At 41.9% G+C, this 19,321-nt stretch overlaps 1 protein-coding gene across 1 annotated transcript in view; it reads left to right on the forward strand.

Annotated features, from left to right (window-relative positions):
- ACVR2B (activin A receptor type 2B) overlaps positions 1 to 13,518 on the forward strand; it is a 138,598-nt gene extending 125,080 nt beyond the window's left edge. Inside the window, exons 8-11 of the mRNA XM_090047769.1 lie at positions 2,102 to 2,216; positions 3,951 to 4,089; positions 8,173 to 8,303; positions 10,976 to 13,518. Coding sequence (XP_089903895.1) covers positions 2,102 to 2,216; positions 3,951 to 4,089; positions 8,173 to 8,303; positions 10,976 to 11,170 — 580 coding nt within the window. The 3' untranslated portion in view covers positions 11,171 to 13,518. The remainder of the gene's footprint in view (positions 1 to 2,101; positions 2,217 to 3,950; positions 4,090 to 8,172; positions 8,304 to 10,975) is intronic.
- Positions 13,519 to 19,321: the final 5,803 nt, after the last annotated feature.

Consider the following 19,321-nt stretch of genomic DNA (forward strand, 5'->3'; position numbering starts at 1 on the left):
CCGTGTTTGTCCTAGCACTTCCTCTCTTCCCAGAGCATTTTGACAAGTCACTTTAGTGTAGGATAGTTGTCTGCCCTTGTTCATTATGTTGTGTAGGCCCTGCAATAAGCAGGGTCACTGAATGAATTGATGATAGGGAAATTATAAGGCTGAGCTTACAGGGCATTGCCATCTGCTGTCCAAGGTCTGTAATTTAATTACAGTCGCAAACATCCCTTTTCAGATAACAACGTAGAAAGCACTTGCATGAACTGGAGTGATTCCAGGGACTATGTGGAGCAATGTTTTGGGTTATGTCTTTGTTAGGGCAGTAGCCCAGGCCTACTAAATCAGGCCTCTTTGGAAGTTAGCTGATATCAACTGAACTCAGCTCGCCCCATCTACAGGATTCAATAGATTTTTGTCTCGGTGATCTATTCTGTTTAATTTTTTAGCTCCCGGACCGGAGAGATTGGCTTTTCTAGGTGTCTTGACCACTAATCGTTGACAAGAGTCGAAATTCCCTTTGAAGCTGGATCTTATGGATTGTGCAGCATTTCATTCAAAAGTCTTTCACTGCTTCATCCTTACCTTGGTTTTAAAATAAGCCTGTAAGCAGGGGTATCACTGTGACTGCAGCAGGGGTAGGAATGCCCAAGCTACCGTTACACTGGCTAGCTTCGGGTATGCCCAGCAGTGTAGCTCCAGCAGCAGGGAGCTCAGTACAAACTGCAAATTATGCCCAAGCATGACCCTATCCATTTAGATGAGTATTTACCCAGTTTCCAGGGCAGATTTCAGCAGCCTGTTCCAAGTCCCATGGGGCTGCTGGCAGTATCTGGGCTTGCCAACTTAAAGCCAGCTAGCTCAGACTGCATATTCCCAGGAATCAGGAATATAGCGAGTATGTGGGCTGGGAGTAAGAATTGGTTGTTTATAATGTGCAAGCAACTGGAAATTTGGGAAAAGTAGATTTGTAGGTTCTCTTTTGAGGAAAAGCTGCAGTCAGATTTGCTGAGTCACTTATGTTCTAAAGCCCAGTATATACCAAAGGAGAAAGGAGTGGTCTGGAGTGATCATTGCAGAGCCACTTTATAATACAGCCTTTTGTTGCACCTGCCTGCACTCTTCCCCCTTTTTTCAAACCCCTCTCAGAGGGACTAGGGGCCAGGGAGTGCTCCCACTGGTGTGAAATACTGGCTATTGCCTCTCATATGTGTATGAAATATAATGTTTATGCAGAGCTTTAACAGCCCTCACTTTGGGCAAGGGGCCTGTCTTTGTGTGCTTTGCAGGGGGGTGGGCAGGGGAGGAGGAGGAGGAGGAGGGAATATGTCTGTATACGTGGTGTGCGGGGCCGTATCGGTTTCTGTTATTGTGATCCCTTCAGTTCAGCCCCTGCCCTCTCCTTGTTTTCCTTATCCTCCTTTGAGTCTTTTCTAAAATAATTCTTCCTTCCCTGGTTTTTTTTGCTTCTGCTGCTCCTCTCCCCTTCTGGTTCCTTAAGCTGTGATAAACCCAGTGTGACCGCTGTCCACTTAAGAGCAGGTTGGGTACTCCAGACCCAAGCCTTCTATACTGGGGGGGAGTGAATGAAGGGGGGAAAAGAAGGAAGCCTTTGATTGGAGGACCAAGGACTCGAAGTGGCACTGCTGCAGGCACACAGCTGCCCATCCTGTTAAAGAAGTGTGAACTCGCTTTTAGTACAAGGCCCAGAACCTGTGACCCGGGCCTCGTCCTGTGCAGTGCATGAAACTCTTCAGCTTGGTGTTTGCAGGAGGGGTTGTGATACCGCTGCCAATACCACATGTTCGTCTGGCTGTGGTTTGGGTTCTGGGAGATGGGAGTATCCTCTAAAAGTGGTGAAAAGGAAAGGTATGGTGAAAGGGAAAGAGTTATGTTAAACACGCCAGTAAATTTGGCTTCAGCTTGTTGATTTCTTTCGTCGATCAAATTGGATCCCAAGCTACAAAATGTCTTGAGTGTATTTTGCCCATGCTGGGTAAGGGAGTTCGTCTTGTGCTAGGCAGTTAAATCAATCCAGTTTTAACCTGGTATATTTAAAAGTGATGGCTTTGTGCCACCTGAAACCCACCCACACACGCTTTCTGCCTGTCTACAGGGACTTCAAGAGCAAAAATGTGTTGCTGAAGAATGACTTAACAGCAGTTCTAGCTGACTTTGGACTGGCCGTACGGTTTGAACCTGGAAAACCCCCAGGGGATACCCACGGGCAGGTAATGATTATCTTTCCTTTAAAGAATTGTTGGGCTTCCCACATCTGGCCACATTTCCTGATGTGTGTGGGTAGCATTTTCACAAATGGAGGAGAAAGGGGATGGTTACTGGGGGACAGGAGATTGCAGGAGTGCTTGATCTTGACTCATTTGCAAGGATATAGACACTAAATCTCTCTTTAGTCACTGGTTTTAAATGAGCTTTATTGGAAGCATTTGTCCAAAGAGCAGAAGTTGGGGTAAATGTGGAGCAAGGTCTAGACCCAGTTTGCCATTTGTGTCATCACTACCATATGCAGGTGTTTCAAATTTAATTCCATTTAAATTATTGGTTGCAAGAAACAAAAGGTCTTGCATTCTTGATAGTGGCACAAGATCTTAAATTTCCTGTATTGTGAGATGCTTTCTACCTGCTGTTTTTAAGGTAATGTGGCTCCACTAGTAGCTTTTAATCTGCTGTTGCAGAGGAAAGCAGCTAGTTTGCCTTTCCAGTAGCATTCATCGTCAGTTGTGCAGTGCTGCATAGTGAGGAGGTGGAGTCCATCTTGACCCCAGGAGATAATCGGCTTATACCATGCAATGTGAGATTTGATCAATCCTTATTGTTTTAGCATCAAATATTAATAGTTGCAAAATTATTCAATTATTTTTTAAAATTCAGCCATTGTAGCTGCCTACCTGACCTTTTGCAGCAATAAATCTTGTAAGCGTGCTGCATAAAAAAAAATTACTACAGTTTTATTGGTTATAAATTTGATGCCTTTTAAATTTCAACAAATGACCCCTGGTTCTCATGTACCCAGTGGGTATAAAGGAAGAACCAATAATTTTACTTTTTATACCCTTAATATTTTTGAATGTGCTATACAACTCCTCTCTACTACTTTGTCTCTGTCCCAGAAGGGGGTCGTGGCAGCTACCAATGCCAGTGCAAATCCAGCCACAGCTTTGACCATTTTTGTTACCCTTCCCTGGATTTGTAGGCTACTCCTTCTGCACCTTGTATTCAGTATTTGCCCCACAGTCAGGCATTGCTAAGAGGAGTAGTTTGTCACAGACTTCCCAAGAAAGACTGAATTCCAGCACTGAATTGGGTGATTCTCTGATTTACTCTATTCTCTTTCTTTTCCCACCAGTGCTACTGCTTTTGGAGGTGGTGAGGGCTGTCCACTGCACACACCCACCATATGGGTTTGCAGCTCTTTTATGTACGGCTGGAGCTGCCTTCCCAGGGTTATAGATTGCCTCTCTTCAGAACATGGTTAAGAGTGTTAAACCATTTCTAATTCACCAGTTTTCCATTCTTTTGTAAACTTGAGCCATCAGATTCAATCAAATAACAGGGCCTAACTAGAGCTTTGGGTGTTTCAAGTCTCTCCAGAAATGACTTTATGTGCGGGTATGTGCTAGGATGGCTGGAGAAACAATTTCAGCCATGGTTGTCTTAGCTCATTGCATTTAGTTCAGTGAATAATAATGATCTAAATGAGTATCATATGCATGCACATGCAGTAAGTGGTCTGTGCTTTACAACTGTTTTGCATGAGCGAAGTTTGCATGAGCGCTATTCCTTATTTCCATGAGGAATAGCGCCAAAAAGAGCTTTTGTTTGAAGCCAGCTTAGCAGAACTAGCCTTGTAGTTGGCAGAGCTGCTGCAGTTCATACAAACCCACCTATCTCTTCATTTGGCCAAGACAAAATTTCACTTAATTCTGTTTTCTCTCTCTGCATAGGTGGGAACAAGGAGGTACATGGCTCCTGAGGTGCTAGAGGGGGCAATCAACTTCCAGCGAGATGCCTTCTTGAGAATAGACATGTATGCAATGGGACTAGTATTGTGGGAGCTAGTCTCCAGGTGCAAAGCAGTCGATGGTAAGTGTAAAGTTCCCCTTATCCCTGTGGATAACTCTGCTACAGTAGAGCCATTTTGTCCGGAGAATAGTGATGGCTTTGTGGAGTTAATGACATGCTCTTTTTCATGGATTTCTTTTTTGATACAATACAAACATGAGAAAAAAACTTATAACAGCTGTACATGTCAATGATGAGCGTTCAGCAGTAAAAGGAAGAAAGAAAGGAGGAAAAGAGTGAGATGGAAAAGAAGTGTGCAATGAGCAACACTCTAGCTATCAAAACACTCCAAGAATTTTTTTCCAAATTGTGCTAAATTGTTCAAAGCCGTTAAACTTGTTAAACATGACTCTCTCCATAGATGCCAGCTGTGCCACCTTGTTGTACCTGATTTTAACTTTTGAAGATGTCCTACTTTTCCAGAGCAGCATTATAAGCCTGCATGTTACTATCAGGGCCTGCTGCAAGAATGCTAACTCAGAAGGAAGGGTTCAGTTTGAATTCCTTAGGGACAGACCCAAGAATATGCATATTTGCCAAAGGTATCAATGCTGTGTTCCAAACCATGGTAACTCTCATTACAATTTCTTTCCAAAAAGAGCTAATAGTAAGACATGGCCAAACATGTGACAAAGCATTGCCTACAATGCATCATATTTCTAACATGAATCTATTGACCCCATATTTAAGTTTTTAAGTTTAGAGGGAGCCCAGTGCAGACGACAGATGATCTTCTGTTGTATAAAACTAAGTCTAAGATCAGTTACCGATGCTTGACTATTGTAAATGGCTGATTTCTACCTGGGTTCTGGATATCTAAGTTTCTGTTCCACTGCAGTCTTAAATAGTTTTTATCAGGTCCATTAAGTGACATTTTATATGCATAGAAAGATGGCATAGAATGGGAAAGAGAAGCGGATTTCAAGGCAAAAATAATGTATTTGGAGTGATGGCATGCTCTTATTAAGCAGTGAATCTGGTTTTGAAAATAGACCATTATTCCCCCTGGATTTTGCAGTGTTTAAGTGTCCAAGTATGTTACTAATGTACCAAGTATTGCGAAATGGTTGGGAGCCCGCTATGGGGGATGGGGGAAGGAGAGAACAGTTCCTCAGTTGACAGTGGGGCTTCTTTCAGAGCATTCAGTATGCTCCGTGCAGCATGCATCTGCTGCCAATGAAAGGGAGTCTCATGTTTTGTCAGACCCTACTTGCTTTCACTTAAGTTCGGAGCTTGCTTAGGTCTCAAAAGAAAGACGTGCTGGGGCTGACATAGCTGTCCTAGCCCCTGTAGACTATATGATGATGCTGTCCAAATTGCAAGAACGAAACCCTAAACACTTCAATTAAAAAAAAAAAAAAGTAAAATCAAAGCCTTTAGGAACTCAAGACTGCCCCCTGCTATCATAGAAACTAAGGCCTTTAATCCTGTGCATAAAAATATGAGGTTCCATCTCAAAACTGGCCACAGTTGATTGCATTGCCCCTGTTGCTGCCTTCGGTAGCTCCTTTCTGAAGCCTTGATTCTCTGGTAGTTAGCCACTAGAGTTTGCTGCCCTGGCATCCCTGGGCTTTTCCTTAATGTTCCCTCAACAAAATAATGCTTGAAACTGTGGTATCTATCCCACATGCTGCCAAAGGTGCACCATGTGCTATTAGTACAGTTGGTCTTGAATGACAGGGTTGCTGTGTATAGGAGATTGCCTGATGTTGTCAGAAGTCAAATAGATGCAGAAGCAGTCGTTTTGTTTCTGTCGGCGCCAAGGCTGACTTGAAATGTTGAACTTTTGGGATTGAATCAGGCAATGGAATGGACAGTCCAGTCCTTAAGGTGCTTATTACTCAATATTATTGCTGGTTTGCATTACAGTAGCATTTAGAAACCCCATTGTAACTGGGGTGTTTGATCATATACTCTAAATAGAGCTTATTGTCTATACCAGGACATGGGAAGGGCAGCAGGAGGAGAGTGGTACCATGGAGGTGAAAGAGGCCAATGAAAGAGGCCTTGTACAACACTCATTGAAGTCAGCAGGAAGGCTTCCTTTGACTTGAGTGGGAGCTGCATTGAACACAGAGAGCAGTTCCACTTCTGAAGGGACTTTGTATAAACAAAGCTTTCTTGCTCAGCACACTGGTTGCATAAAGCTAGCGTCATGTCTGCTGTACCAAATGTGTTTAGTCTTGTGGATGGCAGAACCTCTACAGCAATGGGAAGCTGACCTGAATTGTAATGATTCACCCTGCAGCAACAAAGCTTTGGACTGCCAGTTAAAGACAGTGGGTGCACATGCATAATGTGGGGTAGCGGGACCTGTAACTGCTGGAGGTATACATACCAGCAATAACCCTGCTCAGCTCACGAATCCAGCTTGAACATACAAGGCTGGCAGTTGGAGAGACCCCCTCCTCCCTCCACAGATATTGCAGCTTGTCAAGTAAGAATATTTTATACGGAAGTAATTGATACCCAATAAGCAATATAGCTTGTAACACCTTCAAGCTTACTGGAATGACCCCCTTAACTGGCCTGTCCTTAAAGGCTCTTCTCTCCCCTCATTAGTCTATTCAGATTTAGCGAGTTCATCTGTGGACTGGCTTCCCATGAATTTCCAGGTAGATTTTGACCCTCAATTTGAGGTTTTGAGTGTTTGCTGAAATCCAGGACACTGTTAATTAAAGCTGTTCTCAGCGAAGCAAAAATACCCTATTGCGTTTTTATTAGCATTGTTCTTATATCTGTTGAGCTGGATTGTACTTTGACCAGAAAGTTTGGGCTTGTTTCAGTCATGCTACCACATCAGCAGGAAAAGCAAAACATTTGAACTGTTCTTCAGAATATTTTAACAATGCGTTCTTGAGGTCCAACAGTTCTTGTTCAGATAAAATCACCCCGCTCTTGTTTTTATGTTAGTTTGAGCAAACCTGCTTGAAAGTCACCATTTGATGCTGAGAAACAATGAGTCTTATCCGAGAACCCTAAAGCAACCCCATCATTTTAATTGGGCTGTCACGTGTTGGAGTACAAGCAAGCATGACACAACACCAAATGATGTTTCAATAAACCGAAGTTCTAGGTGTAGTCTGGAACCTGTGTTGCATCTTTCAGCAATTTTCACGTGGTCCAGGTCATTCTAGATCCATGCTTGACAGCGTTCTCCTCCTGCACTTGCAAGTAGGAACAGTCAGTAGCATGCTTTAGCTGTCCTTTTACACTGTTAACTCAGGAATGGTACGCAGGTATTTTTCATGTTGTGGTTGCCTACATGTTAAAAGTAGACTTGACCCAGATAAGTTTCTCCAGATGCTGTGCTCCAAAGCAGCTTCCAGATTGTGAGGCCCTAATACATGGCTCAACATTATGGGTTAATATTAGCCATATTTAGCCTTAATGTATTCCTGCATTCTGGCATCGGTTATTAGTGTAAATGTCCATGAAAACCCTGAAAAAAGAATTGCAAGAATTTGGTATTCATTACAAGATGTGCCTTCCTGTGACTCTGTCCTCCTTCCAACAAGGATAAGAGCACAACTGCATGGCAGCTACATGCTAAGTATGAATTCCTTAACCAGCAATGGCTTTTATTGGAAAGTGCTTAGAACAGCCACCCTGGTGCAGTCATCAAAACCAGCCAGCTAAATGATGGCTGTATTGACTTAAACCTATAAACAGGTGAGGTCATGAAAGAACCAATGAAAAATATTTCATGAGTACTAGACCATAGAAATTAGTACCCAAAGCAAAATGTCTAGCAGTTTAGATATTTGCTGCCAGAAGAATAAATTCAGGATTTGATGAATAAGGGTTAATTGGCTTCATTTAAACAAACAAATCCTCTCTAATTTCTAGTAGGAAAAGGACATTTGGACTGTTGTGGAAAAGCTGGGGCTCATAACAGACCCTTGATATGAAATTCAGGGATTGAAACAGGTAACAGCAACCTTATTGTAGAGGAGCATAAATCGTGTCTCTCTAGACATGTTCACTGTTCATGCTTTGCTCTGCAGGTGTGTGTTCTTGGTACTGTGGAATTGCACCTCACAAAGTGAAGAGGCTTTCTGGAGTCCTTCTCTTTACTAATATGGTTCTCTCCATGCACCTCAGGTCCAGTGGATGAATATATGCTGCCTTTTGAAGAAGAGATTGGTCAGCACCCATCCCTTGAGGACCTGCAAGAAGTGGTAGTTCACAAGAAGATGCGCCCTGTTTTCAAAGATCACTGGCTGAAACACCCTGTATGTCCCTTACTGTTAATGGTTTCAGATGTTTTTCCTGGTACTTAGAATTAGGGCGGTTGAGCAGTAGCTGTTAAATTAATGCCAAATAAAATAGGGAAATTATCTTTCACAGTTTGGCAGAACACTGTTGTCTTGAAGCATAAACTAAACTGCAGATGAACTTCTGGTGGGATTAATTTTCCAAAGAGCGCCCACCCTCTGTGGGATCAGCCAGTCCTGAGCATTTCTAAAATCAGGCCCCAACTCTCTTGGCCATCCCCCTTTGTAGCCAGCGGCACAGGGTTGAGTTCAAGGACACTTGCAGTGTCCTTTCCCTTGGGCAGTTTAGCTGCTCTTTTACTTTGATTGCAATTGGCTGTTTCACCTTCTGTTGCCATCATTAGAAATGGAACGCAAGCATATATTTTGTGACTCTTTGCTGCCATTAGAGTTATGTCGTAGCCATGATGGTCCAGAAATTATGCAAGAGGCAAGAATTTCCCTATGCAGAATGTTTTGCATTCAGAAGCTTGTCTAACTATCCCAGCTATGCAGTTGGGCCAGTAAGGTATCACCCTTAAGCCATCCTTGCCTCTTGCATTCGTTTGAGACCTTGTTTAGTATGGCGAGAGCATAGTAAATGCAGTAGCTATTTTTAAGCAAGGAGGGAAATTGATCCAGTCTACTATAGACATGTAAGTCTGATCTGAATAGCAGACAAGGCTTCAGAACAAATTTTGAGGGAAAGATTAATTAGATATAGAAACGAAGGGAGAATGGGATAAAGATGCAGCATGCGTTTATCAAAGGCAAGGCTATTATCCCTGATATAACTAATTGCTGATACAAAGGAAGTGCAGTAGATCCGTGCTCTGGTAAGAAGCTATGTATTTAAAGCCAAATCTGAACTAAATGAGAGTGTACTGATGAAATTTGCAGACAAAAAACTGGGAGGGGATGCAGACACTTTGGAGGATAGGATTACAATTCAAAGGGGCCTCGGTAAATTGGAGAACTGGGCCAAAGAGAGCAAAATGAAATTCAGTAAGGATCGATGTAAGATGCTACACATAGGGCATATCTACATGCGTGCCAGACTCTGCAGTTCTTACTGTGCAGTCATTTAGTACTTGCTTAAGTCACGTGGGTTTTTCTCATGCTACTGTGTAGTAGCAGTGAGCTACTGTGCAGTAGTGTCAGTGTCACAGTTCATGTCTGCCAACGCTACGTCACTGTAGCAGTGAGCTACACGACATAGCTCATTGCTGTGATGGCATACTATAAGGAAGAAAGCAGGTGTACAAATAAGAATAGAGGAGAGGAGGGGAGTAGTCAGGCTGTAGCACTGCTGAGAAGGATCTGGGGCTTATGGTAGGTCACACATTCAACATGAGTCAACTCTGTGATGCTGTTGCAAAAACCGCACGTGCCATCTTGGGTTTCATTACCAGAACGTTTGCATGCATGACAGAAGAGTTGATGGGACCAACAATTTTCATGATGGTGAAGTCTCAGTTGGAGCGATATGTTGAGCCTTGGGCATTCATTGTAAGAAGGATGAAGATAAACTGAGAAGGGCCCTAAGGTGAACAAATGATGAGGGTGGAAAGCAAGCTGTATGAGGAAAGACAGAAGGAAGTATCTATGTTTAGTTTGGAGAAAATGAAGCTGTAGTGGAAAAGGACATCGTGATAGCAGTCTTCAAATATTTGAAAGGCTGCCTGCCTTCTGATTCCATCTTCAGAAGACTAGCTGTGCCAGTCTTAGGCAGATTCAGTGGTATGTAATTTTCCAAAAATTGGCTAAATCTTGCTTATTCAGAATTCTAGGTAACTTGGGTTCAAATAGTTGGAGGTTAGCAGTACTGGTGGTGGGGTGTTTAGCACAGTAGCTCTGTAGGGTGAATACACAAATGAAGATGCATTTCATTAGGAATATGATAAAGTTATGGTGTTGGTAGCTGTACTACTGAATTTCATGATTTTATCCTCAGTATCACAGTAATTGACTTTTCTGCCTCAAAGCCTTGAAACCTAGGTTGAAAACAGATGTCCTCCTTGGAGCATAATCAGCTGTGCTATAATATGCCATGGCAGACCTGAGCTTCTACAAGAATTTCTAACAGATGTTGCCAGTGCTGCCACCCTCCAGGGTCTGTCCCCTGTCCCTCCCAGGGCTTCAGGGGCCTGGTCCTGCGGTAAAAGGGCCCTGGGTGCTCTGCTCCAACCTGAGGCTTCTCGCTTGCAGATGTGGGACAGGGCTCAGGGGAATCTCCCTACAAAGCACGGAGGGGGGGAGTCCTGCAGGATTTTTTTCTTCTGTGTTTGCAGACTGTGTTTGCAGACTGTTTGCAGGAGAGTGCCTCCATGGGGGGATTCAAGTAAAGAGTGGGGAGCTCCCATAGGGGTCCCCCCCATGCTGATACACTGCACCATGACTCCGAACATGGCAGCATGATGGGCATGCCAGGGCCCTGTGCCCTTTTCTCATTTTTCTCACCGTCACACCCCAGGTCAAGGCGCCATGTGCAAGAGAAGGGGGGGAAGCCCTACTGGACTTCTCCCTTCCGTGCTTTGCAGACGTGCGACACAGGCACACCTATTTGGAGGCGCCTCCTTGCTCCAGTATCGACAGCGTTTCAAAGAGAACCTGTCTGCTAAGTGTGCTTGTGTCTCCCAACTTCTCCGCAGGGTTTGGCGCAGCTGTGTGTGACAATTGAAGAATGCTGGGACCACGATGCAGAGGCCCGACTCTCAGCAGGCTGTGTCGAAGAGCGTATTTCTCAGATCCGCAAATCACTAAACGGCACTACCTCGGACTGCCTCGTTTCCATCGTGACGTCTGTCACAAATATGGACTTGCTGCCCAAAGAGTCTAGTATCTAAGTCCTGGTTCGCTTTTTTTTTTTTCCAGACTCAGTGGATTTAAAGAAAAAGCAAAAGTAAAAAACAAAACAAAACAAAAACCCAACAAACACATGAATGCAGCTGCTATTTTATCTTGACTTTTTATTATTATTATTGTTATTATTATTATTTTTTTGGATCGGATCATTTTTACCAGCACATTGCTCTACTGTATTAAAAAAAAATGGACATCTCAGCAAGCATTCAGGCGCCGACTAATGAATGCAGAAAAGGTGCAGGTACCTCAGAACCTCAACAAACTCGCTTCAGTTTTTTTTTTTTTTATTCAGTTTTCTGGGTTTCTCTTTATTGGTCTGTCTTCTACACAGAGCATCTGTGACGTAAAGGAAAACCACCTACCATCTTAGAAAACACAATGCTGCAAACTTTGGAGAAAACTTAAGACTGTTACATAAGATTACACCTTCCTCAAAAGGATACTTTCCCCTGTTTTATTTTTCCCCCCCTTTCTTTCTTTCTTTCTTTTTTTTTTTTTTTTTTTTTTTTAAGACAGTGAGCTTCAAAAAAAAAAAACAGCAGATGTGTCTTTTACGGATCTAACGGGTGTCATTGTAACATGGGAGAAAAAAAAGAAACCGGAAAGAGAATGTTAACTCTTTGATGGCAGAGTTGAAGGGGGGAGTCTAGAATAGGGGTTGGGGGAGAGTGACGTTGGACTTTGCAGCATTTGGAGAAACATCATTTGCTATGGAGCTACTTCTCAGGTAACCAGTTAACGAGGGGAAGGACATTTTTGAGGCAGAGTATTATTCACCGCAGTGCATGGAGAAAGTTGGGTTAAAGAGCCAATGGCATAAGCAAGGCACTAGTTCTTTCTTCCTCCACTATCTCAGGCTTGGGTGTTAAACGAACAACAACAACAGTGACAAAAACCACGTTTTATCTTCTAAACCCCAGGTAAAAAGGGCGGGGGGGAGTGCTTTTAAGCAGCAAAACTAAGAGGGAACGAAGCGTGTTCTCAGAAATGCCATGTGAAGTATGTACTGGAAGAGTTGAAAGCATTTGCATCTTGCTTTAAATACTGTAGCAGTTCAGGGAAAAAAGGCCTCGGGGTTGGATGACTGCTTAGCCCCAGCTACTAGTGTAGTTGGATAAAAGAAAAAAAAAAGTATGAATTTCTGGAGGGAGAAACAAATGACCTGGGCCAATGACAGACAACTGCTGTAGCACCCAAGAAGTATATGAATTGTACAGTTATAGATCACAAGGAGTGAACTGAGCAGCAGTGGTGTTTATCATAGCATCTTTTAAACTGGTTTCTTTGATGCTGCTTTCTCCTTACTCTGTGACTAAACTCTTTTTGTCTTAAAGTGGTGCATATTTTAAAATACCGTTACTCTATTATGCCATAAACTTGCTCTAGTCAGTGAATGTTCCTAATGCTGCTGATTCAACATTTAAATATTTTTTTAATTTGCAAAACATGCAATGTTTGAGAAGAAGAAAAAAAACAACAAAATACACACACACACACACACACACACACGTTACGCGGCTTTCGAGGTTTAAACTGAAAAAAAAAAATTAAACTTCACGACCACAGACCACCTCAAACCAGAAATACCTCAGAATTTTCTACTTGTATGAGTTTTATTATATATTTTGTTAGTTGTGTTGTCTTGTAGTAAGTATATTTTAATGTAAGTTGGCTTTTATGACAAGGGAGTTTTAAAAAAAGAAAAAAAAGAAAAAAAGTTCCAAAATCTTTTAGGAAGTGTTACCATTTTTTTTGGTTTTGTTTTATAAAGCACCATTGTAAATAACTGTATACAGTTGTAGAATAACTGCCTATATAAGGTACCTGGGCATTATTCACTCTTGTTTGTGAAGACTGTTTCCATTCTGTGTTATTTTGTTTGGTCTGTTTTAGTGAAAGGACAGTACATCTTTTTATTACATGCTTTACTTTTTCTCAGCCTATGAAATCAGTATGAACATCGGTGTCTTGCTAGACTAACAAAGTTAGCCTGATTTAATTGCCAGGACTTTTAAACTTTTGTTTGCATTTATGCCAAAATACAATCCTAAACTAATTACCCTGTTAAAATATACAAATTGGTATTAGAGAAACAGATTGGGCATTTTGTCACACACAGATTGTCAACAGGGAATGTTAGCGTAGGTGTCATTTTTCAGCAAACAAAATTACCAATTGGAAGAATAAAGTATAACACTGAATATATTTCTCAAAAGTGTAGCTTTAAAAAAAACCCCAAGACTGGAGTCCACAAAAGGACAAAGTCCTTTTTCTTGGAGAGACAGAAAATTGCCTTAACTTGTCTATCTAAATAAAGTCTTCAACTATTCTTTCAAGTTAATGAATGTATATGTGCATGTTAATACATACACACGTAAGTGTATTTGCTCGTGCGTGTGTGTGTGGCAGTTTCTGATTCTTAATGTGATCCTGTACAGAACACGTTAGCAAAAACAGAAGCAAAATAATACCATTCTGGCACAAGTCATGCCCCTGTTGGGGGAGGGAGGGGTAACAACTTTGGCAAGTGATGCTCCAAACACACTTATGCTGAACGATAGGCATGCAGATAGCTTCAGTGATGTCAACAGCACTATTTACATGCTGCAAGTGAAGCATATGCCTATGTTTGCAGGATCAGGGTCTGTCTTTTGTCCTTTGAGTACATTTGTGCACTGAGATATGTGTGTACACACACACACACACACATACACACACACACACACACACACACTCTCTCTTGATGCTTTGGAAAAGTGATGTAAGCTTTGGGGGTGGGACTTTAGCACGAAGACTGAATAAACTAGTTTTTTGGGGGGGTTCTCTGTATGGGGGAGTCGGTTCAGATTGTTTCAGAAAGAAAAAAGCTGTACTGTCTTTTAACTATTCTGATCTGTGTGCTGTTCTGGATTTTTTTCCTTCAGCATTAATGTGTAAAAGCTAAAACGGGCTTGTTACAGCAGTTGCTTTTTCCAAACATGATTTCGTTAAGAAGCTTTAAAGTATTTATTGAAAGTGCCATATGATTTTAATAGCCTATTAGACAGTGTCTTCAACCTTCTCCTCGAGACAGCATAAACAAAACCTGTTACCACATGTAGCTTCTTTTACTGCAGGGAACTGTAAGGACATACACACTTCGATCACATGCGGATTGAGATGTACTGGCATTTTCCCTGGCTTAACAGTTCCTTACAGATCATTTTACTAAATTATCTCCACAGTTGGTTAGAGGAAGTTTCTGAAGTGCATGCGTGCCCAGTTAGAAAGGTGAAGGGCAACTGTGGGGCGGATGGGTGTGCGCATCTATCTCTTGGCTACTTACAAACATGCACCAGTTCAGCTAAACGTGTTAAATATGTGTTTGTTAAATTGGTGCAACATGTTCATGTAGATATGATCCCTGATGGTCTCAGCTGCCTAATTTTCTAGAGACCAAGCAGATAATTTAATGTCCATGGAAGTGTCCATTTTATTACATTCACTTAAGTGTCGTTCAGTACTGTAAAGGCATTTCCCAATTTAGCAATAAGATGTATTCACAGCTGTAGTCTTCATAAGCAACAGTTTTCATCCAACACTCTTTTAAATCAGATTGGTTCAACCAGGTGTTAATTGTAAAGTACTAGTGATTGCCACATATGCAGGCAAAGAGAGAAATCTACATAAAATATGCTCTTGCAGAATCCAAGAGTGGGTCACTCCGTTTATAATTTATAGTTTAATGTTAATCAGAAACAACCTAAATGGCAATGATAATAGTAAAAGTTTCCTCGACCTTAGAGCCAAGATTTTACCCTTTATTTTAGGTGTCAAGACTGTATCAGGATGTGGGTTGGAGTGGTATTGTGGCCACGATGTGCCAGGAAATACGAGAAGCAAGGGGTTTTTTTGGGTGATATCTTTCATTGGACCAATTGCATAATTGGGAGAGATGTCAGACAAGCTTTCCAGCACAAGGTGCCCTTCCTCAGGGCTGGGAAGGAAGCAGGTATAGCCTAAGCTAAATACTAGGTAAAAGTGGCCTGTGTTTTAACTCCATATGTTTAAAAAAAAATGTGGAGGAGATTGTAAACCAGGAGCAAAGAAGTTATCGCAAGGAGCTGCAAAACGAGATGTACAGCTGAAGAGAGAAGCTAATTATGTAAAAGAAAAGCTCATTCAGCAGGGAAATAGGGTCTTTATTATCTGTGGAGTGCGGAGAGGTTAGCAGAAAGAGCAGCTCAATTCTAACGAGTCGGGAACCGGTAGCGTATGTTTAGTCCGTGGTCTTTAGCCTCCAGTAAAGCTGTGAGTTTTTGTTCCCAGGCCCTGTGTGTGTGTGTTCGGTACGGGAGTGGTACTTAACTTTCAGAAGCAGTGCGGCCCTGTCGGATTCCAGCGAATCTGCACGTTCTGCTACATACCTTGTCACAAGTAAGGTAGGTAGATTTTTCTTGAATGTAAGGACCGTGAAATCAGGACAGAGAGATTGTCCTTAAAAAGTGCTTTAGGTGGTCCTGTCCTACATCCTTTTTCCGAGAGCAGAGCATTGTGGCTGTTCCCTTCCACCCGCATGGGCCTCGGATGTAGCTTGCCACATTCAAGAGACCGGTGCAGGATGTATGGATTAAATTTACCAGGATAGCTTTGTTCATTTCATGGGTAAATTGACCGCGAACTCCCACTTTCAGATGCAAAAGGGCACTGAAGGCGAAAAGCTTGTCATCTCTCTCCCAGCGATATAGTTGGGCCAGTAAAAGCTATCCTCCAAAAACCTTGTTACTTGCATACTTCCTGCGCTGTCATGTGTGCAACAACACTCCTTCCCTACTCTTCCAAGATGGGAACTTCTCCAGGAGCAGAAAATGTCTGTTTGCGACAGAGCTATGGACTTGCTAACCCCACGATAGTATCAGAGCAGCGGCTTTGGAAATTAGTGTAGTGCTCTCGTTTAAATATATGTGCATTTTAGAAGGAAAGGCTGTAAATTAGTCTTGGATAAGCATCAGTTAATTTATTCATGCTGATTAAAGGTTTTTAATAGGTCTGGATCATCAAGTAATCTCCAGCAACCTGGTAAATTATTCTTTCTTTTTTGTCACCAATACAGCGGAGGGGTTTTGGTAATCTTTAGGGCTGCTGACAAGTGGGGAAAGAAAAAACGGAACAAAACAGCCCTTTACCGGAAGAGGAATCGCATCAGTTTGACCCAGCTCCCTGGCAGCTGTGTAGCTCACGCACTTCAGCGGTGGGGTTTGGCACTTTAATAACTGATCCAATCAGCTATTAGATAAAAGCCCCAAACAGCCCCACTGAAGTACATGAGCTGTACAGACCCCAAGCAGTTCCTTTTCTAGGCATATGCTGCATTTGGCATGGGGAAGCACCAAGCTAGAAGTAAAATGCTGGTTTTTGGGATTCTCCCCCCACATCTGTAAGTACCCTAGAAGTCTAAGTTCTGTGAATTTAGGAGTGGTATACCCCAGAAGTGATTTTTAAATTATTTGAATTCCTTAACAGAGACTATTGACAGTCTTTTGTGCATTTTATTCTCAAAAGATAAGCAGTGTTTTACAAGGCAGTCAAGTGAGCCACGGTTAATATTTTTCGAGTTCAGGTGCCATAAAACTAAGCAGCCAGCCATGGATTGAAGAGTAGGGCTGTTTTCCAATTCTTTTCCTAATGTTGAAGTCCAGTAAAAACAACAACAATAAAGCTTCTGGAGTAAGGTACTTTTTGATGTGAATGAAGGCATCACAGTTTAACTCATAATAACCTAGTAGCGCATGCTGTGATAAATCGTTGATTGCTCTAATGATACAGGCAGAATCCATTCATTCCTGAAGTTATACATGCTTGTAAAGGATTACATTATTGATTGTCAGTCGAGGTATGAATAATATACTACTTCATTTTAACTTTAAATAACAATTAAACTAAAATCCGTTTGAGATATAACCAGTCACTAATTCCGCCTGCCATTTTGTCATGCCCCTTGAAAAGAATCATTGAAAGCTCCTAGCCTACAAATTTTAAGGAAACTTAAGTCGTGCAATAGTTAATAGTAAAACTGTTCTGAATTATATTGTCACAATACTTTCTTTCAACATAATCCACCTTTCTGTGTCTACTGAGGTCAGAATATCTGAGTGTAAGACGGGGCCCCTAGTTCTTGTGATGAATGCATACACAAGTTTAAGCACTTTCTGTAGTCGAGGGCATCTCCCCACACTTGAATTCCTCTAATCATTTGGTTTGGTTAACCTATGGTGATTCCTTTATGTTATTGATCAGGACACACAAAGACTGACTCGTTCACATCTTCACATCCTCTAGGTTGCAGTATTGTTTTAAGCACAAGAATGCAAACACAGCCCCAAATTGAACACGGCTTTTCTTTAATGAGAGCAGTACAGCGGGGCCTTCACGAATATAGGGTCACTTCAACGTATGAGCCTGGATGTCTCGGTGCTCTTATTACCCATCTTTCTCATGCTTTCAAAGTGCAACTCTGTTGCAGGATAGAACATGGTAGGTACAAATTACACCTGCGGAAATGCTACACCTCTTGGGTGTGTACAAGTGTTAGAGGCAAGATGAAGGAAACTAATTATATAATTAGTAAGTTAACTCCTTTTCCCCGGTACTGTGGACTCTACCTTGTTTCCACTGAAGTCATTCACATCGGTAGGAGCAGGACGGGAAGCCCACTCAGATGCAAAAATGTATTGATTTCTCAGCCCACAGCATGTAAACTGAGAAACACCAGTTTAATTTGTATAGCACTGGCTTGTAGGCAGACTGTAACATACCCTGTTTTCTGGATAAAAGATATCCTTGTTAGGAAGGTAAGAGACACGAATCGCAGAACACGCTACTGCTTGATAGCACCGTGACCGTAATGTTGTTGTAGTTCTTGTTCCAAGTAGTACTCCGGTTGAGGTGGTGAAGCAAGAAGCATCCCCAGTCTAACACCTTTGCATACAGAATATTGTTTGGTGGCATTGTAAATAAAAAGTAGGCTATATAACGATAGGGAAAAATAAGGATGGTTTGACCTTTTTTACTTTGGGGAAAATATATATTTTTAGTTACATATACAACCAGAAATTCTACATTGTGTGAAAATTCTTTTATACCACAGATTATTTTTGTAAAGTCTAATATGTTTCTTCAGGGAAAAGGGAGAGAGGTCTGTGTAAACACAGCAAAAATATAAATTATATATAATGTTTAATCTAACTGCACTACATCAGAGTTTAGCAGATAGAAAAGTCAAGTGTGAAACCAATTTAAGCAGCAGGTTTGGAAGTACTTGGACATGTTTTGGGGACTGCACTATTTATATTGTTAAAATTGGTTATGTCGCGTCTCATCCTTTCTGCAAAAGATGCTTGTTGCTCTTGTATGGCCATCTTCAGATTTAACCAGGAAGATTTTTTTTTCACGTGTCCATGTAAAACACCGGGTGGTAAGCGGTATGGGTTTGTGTTTGCTCTGGTGCTGTAGTAGGTTGTGAAGTCAGTGTTAAGGATTTTTTTAGAAGACCAAATACTTGGGCTGATCTAACTGTTTGCCACGTTCATTTACTATAAAAGCTTCTGCTTCCTGGATGATGTGATCTGTAAGGAGCTGTTGCCAGTAAATATGGATAAAACAAATTCCTAGAAGTCCCTTCCCTCTTAAGTGTGCTGACAGCCTACACAAGTCAGACTTTTCCAGGGTTTCTGCATTTCTGAAGTCAGATTTCACTGCCAGCAGCTTAGGGGCGGTCCAGCCCCTGATAAACGTGTGGGACACTGCCGTATTTATTAATAATCACCGTCAGAAAAGAAAGCTTCCTAAACTGTTACTCATGGGTGTTTCTGCAAGAAATAAACAAACTTAGATCTGCCGTTCCTCCTTTTTTTCTTCTAAATCAAGTTGGGCAGTGTAATCGGACTAGATGGTAAAGAAAATTGGAAAGTGAGACTGGTTCTTATACACTACCCTGGTGCCACAATGCTAGAGTTGCAAACTCTGCAGGAAACAGCTTGAGACCAAACAAGAAAGTGTTTCCACTGAGATGCAGTTCTGTGGCGTTCGCTGGACTTGACCACGTCCCTTTTGAAATCGGGGCTTAGAAAGCTTAAGGCAGTTCTGCCTTATGT

The sequence above is a fragment of the Crocodylus siamensis genome, chromosome 5, assembly GCF_052110815.1.
Source record: "Crocodylus siamensis isolate JL-2025a chromosome 5, ASM5211081v1, whole genome shotgun sequence".
NCBI lineage: Eukaryota > Metazoa > Chordata > Crocodylia > Crocodylidae > Crocodylus > Crocodylus siamensis.